The following is an 8,500-nucleotide window of genomic DNA, read 5'->3' as shown; positions in this document are numbered from 1 at the left end:
TGTAGCATTGTGCTTTTTTGGGTATAGTCCAAAATATATAGGTATTTCAAGTGTTCTGCTTGTCACTTTGTACTAGAGATAGAATTCTGTAAAAGAGAAAATAGTTCCACCTTAAACACAGATTTGTAGGTGACTTAAGTAAAGATTTTCTCCTTTTTTTGGTAAACAATCAGGAAAGTTACACGTGACAATTTTACCAGTAGCTTTTTTGTTTGTTTTTCGTTTTTTTTTTTTTTTTTTTTTTTTTTTTTTTTTTTTTTTTTTTTTTGTAATATAGTAATGTACTAAGATTGCCAGGAAAACAACTGATCTTGAAAAATACAGTAAATTCATACAGAGAAACAGCAAGATAGCAATTAAAATTCTACTCTGGCAGAAATGAATCAAAATCCTCAACAAAATAACAGGACCAACTGCAGTGGAGGCATAAACATGGCTTACATCCTAAATCTACTTTATTTCAATGTTAAAAATCACTTGCAGCTCTTCTGGGGGTATTCTGAAACTCAGAGAGGAAATTCAAAATATTCTGAAATTACTTAAAACTGATTAAAGAAACTGCACTAAGAATTCAATTGTATTTCTTCATGCAAAATGGTATCATCATGAGACTTACAGTTATTGACCAAACCCAAAGCAACTTTCAATTTCAACTGCAATGTTGTATCTTCTTAGTTAATTTTTATTATCCAGATAAATGCTCACCTGCAAATAATGAGTTCTTGAAAAAAAATAAATGAAATTGGGTCACTGCAAAGTCATCAGTGACTCTGAGGATGGGAAATGTGATACTGTGCCTTTTATATCCAAGTTGGCAGCTTAAATCCATTTCAGGCCAGCAGTGACTGGAGCCTACTGCCACATGCTTTTTGTCATGTGTAATAGGTTAGTAGATTTGGTTCATTTTGCAGTGAAAAAAGAACATTTCTCTATGGTCTTATGAAACTGTCACTGAAAACTAAACTACCCTGCATCATAGAATCACAGGACTATAGGCAGGCACCTCTGGAAGTCATCTGGTCCAATCCCTCTGCTCAAGTAGGGTCATGTGGAGGTGGCTTTTAAGTAGCTCCAAGGGAGACGAAAGCTCTATGGGGAATTTGTTCCAAGGCTCAGCCACCTTCATAGTAAAAGTTTCATGATATTCATAGGCACTGCCTGTGATTTCAATGTGTGTCCATTGCCTCTTGGTCCTTGTCCTGAAAAGACACAGGTTTTTCCTTCTATGCACCTTCCCTTTCCCAATACTAATTCACATCAGCAAGATGCCTTTGAGCCCACTCTTCTCCATGCTGAACACTGCCAACTTTCTCAGACTCCCCGTGTATATCATGTGCTCCAGTCTTTTAACTATGTCAGTGGACCTTTCCTGGACTTGAGTCTCCAGTATGTCCATGTCTTCTCTTCAGCTGCAGTCCAGTACTGGACAAAGCACTCCAGATACATCCCAACAGTGCTGAGGTGAGGGCACAGATCTCCTCTCTGGACCTGCTGGCAACACTCCTAATATAGTTGAGGATACCTTCTTTGCAAAAATAATGCATTGCTGGCTCATGTTCATTGCTGGCTCATTTGGTGTCCACCAGGACTTTGTTCTTTGCAATGCTGCTTCAGACACTGGTAGCATCAATGTGAGCCTCTGAGATCAATGACACCTCTCTGTGAAATAGTGGGTCTTCCATTCACAATAGGAATAAGATGTTTGAAACTGCTGAAGCTAAGCAAAGCTGACCTCTCTCAGGGCAGGGCTAATACAAGCAAATGGGCACCAGTCCAACTTACTGATCACTTTTCAAATGAGCTACAAAAATCTGAAACAGTTAACATACTGCGATTCTGCATGAAGAGATTTACTGGAGAGACACTCTCAGAAATTCATATAACAAATGTTCTGTTTACAAAGAGGCTTCTAGGCTTGTACATTTTTTACACAAGATATGTTCAAATCTAAGTTTTGATTTTGCAGAGTAGCAATGTTAACTGCAAATATATAGCTCAGATGTTTAGATTACTGCATCATATCGCATCACCACTGTGATACCTCAAGATTTATGGGTGGGCTGACTGCCTGCATAACTAATTGTATTCATGCCCACTAAGGCATATGGACATACATTTCCTGAAAGAAACATAAAGAAGTTTATTTTATTGCTTCATCACTTCAATTGTAAATAAGTAATTAATTATGCTTTTATTTCAAGGTACCAGTCTTCTACTTCAATTTTATTATTCTTTAACATCTATTGCATATCTTCTCTCCATCTCAGAAGATACTTCTAAGATATTTGAATTTTACATTGAGGAAGGACCAAAGTAGACCTCTCTACAAGAGATACTCCTGCTCTCTCATTGCTACCATAAAAATATTTTTGTGGAACTCGTAACGCAAGGCCGCATCTATTGAACTAAATTATCCCTTTATTAGGAAAACACCAACACCACATTCTTCAAAATTACTGGAATTTTATTTGCCTCAGGCTTATGACTTGCAACCAAAGACATTGTGCAAAGAAAGCAAAGATTAAGTACACTTTAGGGAAAAGGTGATAATCCACATTGGTAACATAGAAGATCAGTCTGATGAAAGAAGCCATACGTTACACTATATAGATTGCAATATTCAATAGCATTTTTAAACCAACTTTTTTAATAGAGAAAAAAAAAGTTAAGCAAAGTTTACAGTAGACATAAATTTGATACAATTCAAAAAGGCTTTTCTGAAGATCATCAAGCATAAAGTTGAAAAATGTATATGGGGTAAGGTATATGAAAGCTAACTACTGAACATTTATAAGCTATTAAACAAAGTCGCATATATGTACCACAGTGTAAAAAATATGTCCAATAGAGGACAAATAAAAAATTTGAAAACGGCCTGATGAAAAATAAAATAACCAGTGGCTTTTAATGACTTCTCCTGGTTATCAATGCTACAAAAAACTTCTTTTTGCTGCCTTTCTGATGCCACTGAAAAAGAACCTTATCAAATGATAAAACCAGGCACAATCAAACCATTACTAAGTCAAAACCAGCCCATAGAAATATACTACCAACCCAAATTTTCCCTCAAAAGGTTTCTTTGTTGTTTTTTGAGGCCCATTTGGTCACAATATGTTACACTTTTTTGCCTTTTTTACACCATGATATCATATGTTTGTCTGGCACTATCCTAAAGCTAGTTTATAGAGAATGAGAATACAGAAACAACCCGATGTCTATTTGACAAAAAGAATTCACTGGGTGTAAAATAGGAGAAAAGAGAAGAGAAGGGGAAGGGGTCAGTTCTGCCAAGAAAATAAACCCTATGGATCACTCATCATCACTTCCGCTTGCTTCCGACTGGTCCTAGAGGTAAGAGACACAAGACAAGTCAGAAATTCTTTCCAGCTATTCTATGGAATTTGTTAAAGAAGGAAAAATAAAAGGAAGTAAGAGGAAGAAATATGACAATTAAACTGACAAATCAAGACAGCCTGAAGAAAGGTACTGTGTTATCTAGTATTCCTCTTTAATGAAATTTCATCTGATTGCTGCAGACTTCTTTAGAGAGGAAAGACAGAGAGTCAGGAAACACCAGCTCTTTCTTTCTATCCAGACATTTAAAAACAACTGGGAAGACATCTATTTTCATTTGTTGCAATAATAGGAGCACCCACTAAAAAAAAGGTAAAAAATAATCAAGCTGTATGTTTTTCATCTGTGGACAAAAGTGAACAGACAATGAGACTTAAAGGTTCAATGAATGTAGGAACAGCTCGAAGAAATAAGATCCAAACTTGTTAGACTTCTTGTCTTCCAGCACTGGGACCACATCTCATAAGCGCACTCAGGTACAGTTAACACCCCCACCCAATTCTCTCAGGATGATCACTACAATTTAAATATATGCTTAAGCATGAATAGTTGAGAATTCTGACAGCAAGCAGGACAGGGCAGAGACGCAATCACTGCAACCACTTCCACAGTCTCACTGAACAAAACTTACATTTTCATCTTGATCCTCATCACTATCATCATCACTCACGACAGGCTTGGCTTTTGCTCTGCTTTGTCTCTTCTTGCCTTTTCCTTTCTCCCGACTTTTTTCATCCTTCTTATTTAACTTGATTTTGACTTTCACTGATTTTGCTGCAAAAGGTTCAACAATGTACATTAATGTAACATTCACTTATCAACTCTGAAAGCTGTCTCTTGTTCACATAAATTCTCTTCTGGTAGCGGCCTGAAAAGGCATTCCCCTCTGACTTTACATGGACTGTGGAACAACAAAGCAAGAGGTATTTGCTTTTATTTATCTTGTTTTTAATAGCTATAACAGTAATATATTAAACTATAAAGACTAACTTTTAGCTGGCCATATCCATTTTCTTTTGATTCTCAGAATGTATGGCGTGTACAGATAGTATATGGTCCTTTGAAAATATATACTTTAAAAGTATTTTCTTCCTTACCATAGAAGTATTTAGCCTTTGTATAAACAGACATTTTTGTATTTTAAAGTGCAGAAATTTTGTGTGGAGGTTACCGGTGAATTTTGAATTGACACATTTCTAAAATACATGTTATTCTGATTCCAGAATATCCATTCATTTCAAATGAGCTACTGAAGTTGCACGCTTAGCACACACATGTTACACACTTGAAAGGGTAACTCAGAGCCAAGTACTATAGCTTCTGTAACCAGAGCTGGAATTTGGCTAGATGTACTAGATGGCACAAAGTGCAATGAAAGAATCCATCCTTTTCCACTTCATCATGTTTCCAAACCTTCAGGGACTTAATGAGCATTCTGAAACAATCAGAGTTTCACTTAGTCCTTGTCACACCGAAGAGTGTTTTCAACATCATTTGGTTCTTAACAATGTGATGAATTCTGTATGTCAAATCATGCCTGAAGGTTGACTACTTGCCGATAAAGACTGTCTCTAGCCTTTCCAGGCACTTCCATTTACAAGCAGCATGAACAGGCCCTGAAGGGCTTATAAACAATTACCCACAAATCATCTCTACAAATTGTTTCTGGCTTAGGAGTAGTTTAAATAGAAGTAAGCCAGAACACCCAGGTGAAAGACCAAAACAATGTAACACCTAAGCAACCTCAGTAAGAAACTACTTCCACCAACAGAAAATAGAACCCTATAATCAGTCTCCATGTAGAGAAGCAAAATCTGCTCTTCCATCCCGATATATTTCCTTGTCAGTATCTAGCTGGGGACTCACATTCTGATTCCGATTCTTCTTCCTCATCTTCTTCTTCATCATCATTGCTTTCATCCTCACTTTCTTCTTCTTTGGCTATCTTCTGTCGCGCACTTTTGAACACAGACTGAAGAACAATGGAATCCTCGTAGATCTACAGTACAGGTACAAACCTCTGTCAGAACTATGAGGTCAAGCAGAATCAGAAATTCACAGCATCGACCTAAATTTCCAGAGTACATGGCCTTTGTAAATACCAAGAAATGCCAACATTCACTCTTCATGCTCTAAATGAAGAAATTTATCAGTAGTGAGCTGCAAAGAAACAACTCTTACAAGGCATTATATCTAAAACATCTAGTTACTATTTTTCTTATTATTTCTAGTACCATAAGAACTATTGTGCATTTTCACCAGATCACAACACCCTTGAAAACCTGCCAAAGGAACAGACTTCAGCAGTAAGCATCATAATTAAAACACAAGTTATCATCTGGCAATACAATTAATAATGACAAATGGCTAACCCTCATTTAATTATCTTTTTTTTTTTTTCTGAAATCCAAAGAGGCAACAAGGAAAATCCCAAGCAGCTCATCTCTTCTTTCCTCTCAGATCTAAAAAGACTGAAAAAAAAAAAAAAAAAAAAAAAAATAGGGCTTCCTCCAAATTGAACATGTGTTCTCAAACATTCTGTAGTATCCAAAGAATCTTGGTAGATCAGATTTTCTCTTTAACCTCCAGCATGAGGGGACTCTCAAGAATGACTACTTTGGCCTTGTAACACATTTCTTACATTAACAAAGTAAATATCTTGCTGTGTTGCTGAGGATAAGATTCTTTGTCATCACCTGAACAAATGACCTTGTGTGGTTTGTTTTGTAAAATGTCAGAAGACAAGCACTGCACAATTCAGCACTAAAAAATTAAGAATCATTACTAGAAGAGCACAGAGTCACAGACTGCATATGATTTTATCATCATCCTCTACCTTGGCTTCTGTCATTCTACTCCTGTGGCCAAATGACAATTTCTTCTATAAAGGAACACTAGGTATTTGTGACAAAAATAATGGATTTTTGGCTGCCATTATGCAGTCTGTATCCTAAATGTGATAGAAGTGCTCTAATACTTTGTGGGTTCAACAAGCTGAATTAGAAAAAACTTGTTCAGAATATTTAACATGAAATACCCAATTCCTACTTTTTTTCACTTGACCACCAAGTGCTTTTTTTGAAAAACTGCCTTTCACTGTGGATTGCTCCCCATTTTCTGAGTTCCTCTGTGCTTTTTGTTTTGAGATGTTTGACTGCTCTCAATCATGGTAACATTTTTATGTATCTACTATCTACAAAAAATAAGCCTTAATGTTTTGAGAAGGTTGCTCTCCTATCTTACAACATTAGTGAGCTGTGAGACACCAGAACTTCCTTCCTAGAAGACAAATAATACTTGACTTTCTCTTATACCTACTTCTTTTCAAGTCAGCTATTGATAGAACCTACCAAGCTTCTCATGAGAACTATTTATTTTTCATATACATAAACCTAGCATATTAATTGTTCTCAGGAATGGCTCTTTCAACTAACCTTCTGCTCTTTCTCACAAAAACACTTTTCTAAGACAAAAAGAATTAAATACCTGTACAACATTTTATTTTTTTTAATGCCGGCCACTAGATATTTAGGTCATCAATGTGACCCAGACTTTCAAACAGTTTCCCAATGAAATACAGGGGTTTCAAAAATTATTTTAACCTTCTTTATGTGGAATTACTTGTAATATTCTTATCTATTTTGATACACAAAAAACCCCATGGGGCTGCTTCACGACAAGCTGTGCAAATAGAAATTTTACTATTTTGACAGAAACCCAGTTCCAATAGATTTCAAAAAAATCAAGCAACAATGACAGTAGAACTGTCAAAAAGGGAGAAACAAAAATAAAAGAATTTCACAACAAATTACAAGATTCATGAGAAATCTTCTGTTTGAAGAGACACACAAGCATCTTTAACCTTGTACACATCTGTGTGTCATTTAATTACTATAACATGAAAAGCTTTTCAAAACACTGACGTTTCATTGAGACAAAAGCCTTAACACATAAAGTCATTCTATCCATGAAAACCCTGAATAAGCTTCCATCTCAGATGGAACTGCTTTATGCCAAGGAAAAGCAGCAGGCACCACACTAAGAGAATACTTCAAGTTCACTGAAGTTCACAACTATCTGAATTAGCCCTTTTGTTTTGAGTGCACACACAAACAAACTAATTTACTGAAGTCAATTGTTATGTCAGAGCCAAGGTAGACTAGAACTATAACAAAGAACACGAGGTATCATGGAAGTCTGGAAAACTGGAGGACTACTGCAGAAGTGTCCTGCAACTCAGGGGAAATCAAAATGAATGCTGTGAGAATGTCACAAAAAAAAAAAAACAAAAAAAAAAACAACCCCTTAGACACACATTATTTGGCCTTCATGATATAAAAAGTTAATATTAGATCTGGTAATTAATGTTGGTTCATTGGAACATAAAATAATACTCCAACACTGATACATGTTAAGTTATTTCCAAACAGAGTAGCAATATGTACTAACACTTCTATCCACTCAGGATTACCCCTCTCAATTCTACCATCTCTACCTAACAAGACACAGTTTTCCATAAGCAGGTTGCGTCATTCTGATGTGAATAATTTCATTATTTTCCCCATTTCACTACTGGGGTTCTTCTACCTCTTTTTATCCCCTCTACCAACCTTTACCATTTTCTGAAGTCTCATTTATACTTTTTGTTATTAACATTCCTTCACTTTTTCCCCCCTCTTGTTATAATTAGATAATAGCCATTTTATTGCTATATGAATAAACAGTAAACTGAAAATATACATCTGAACATGTAGCAAAATTTTGTCCCAAGAATTCTACCATAATTAATGTACTTTAAAAAATATTTTCAGGTGATTTATTTGTAGTTGCTTCCATGTAACTGAAGACAGTAAAAAAATCCCATGTACATGTTACAGAAATAATTTTTTCTGCCTCTTGATATTAAAAAAATGATGAACTGAGTCCAACAATTCTTCATAATAAATTCCATACTCATTTTTAATTCTCAAAATCTAACATAAATTCCCCAATTTAGCTAAATGTTATTATTAATGTTTAGAAATTTTAAGAAAACATTCATTATTGGCAGCATCATCCTTCAGCTTACTTTTATTTAGCCTTCAAATAACATCTTTTTTAACTCTTGCATGTTAGGGAAGCTGTCTTCAGGGTCTCTGCTTCAACT

General features: G+C 35.5%; 1 protein-coding gene across 6 annotated transcripts in view; it reads right to left on the bottom strand.

Annotated features, from left to right (window-relative positions):
* Positions 1 to 2,446: 2,446 nt before the first annotated feature.
* SMARCA2 (SWI/SNF related, matrix associated, actin dependent regulator of chromatin, subfamily a, member 2) overlaps positions 2,447 to 8,500 on the bottom strand; it is a 116,890-nt gene continuing 110,836 nt past the window's right edge. For all 6 annotated transcript variants that reach the window (XM_041486086.1, XM_041486090.1, XM_041486091.1 and 3 more), the window contains 3 exons: positions 5,221 to 5,353; positions 3,986 to 4,128; positions 2,447 to 3,345 (listed from right to left, as the gene is read on the bottom strand). In XM_041486086.1, coding sequence (XP_041342020.1) covers positions 3,310 to 3,345; positions 3,986 to 4,128; positions 5,221 to 5,353 — 312 coding nt within the window. In that variant the 3' untranslated portion in view covers positions 2,447 to 3,309. The remainder of the gene's footprint in view (positions 3,346 to 3,985; positions 4,129 to 5,220; positions 5,354 to 8,500) is intronic.

The sequence above is a fragment of the Pyrgilauda ruficollis genome, unplaced genomic scaffold (genome assembly GCF_017590135.1).
Source record: "Pyrgilauda ruficollis isolate IOZ18807 unplaced genomic scaffold, ASM1759013v1 scaffold74, whole genome shotgun sequence".
Classification (NCBI taxonomy): Eukaryota; Metazoa; Chordata; class Aves; order Passeriformes; family Passeridae; genus Pyrgilauda; species Pyrgilauda ruficollis.
This window is presented reverse-complemented; position numbering and strand designations above follow the sequence as displayed.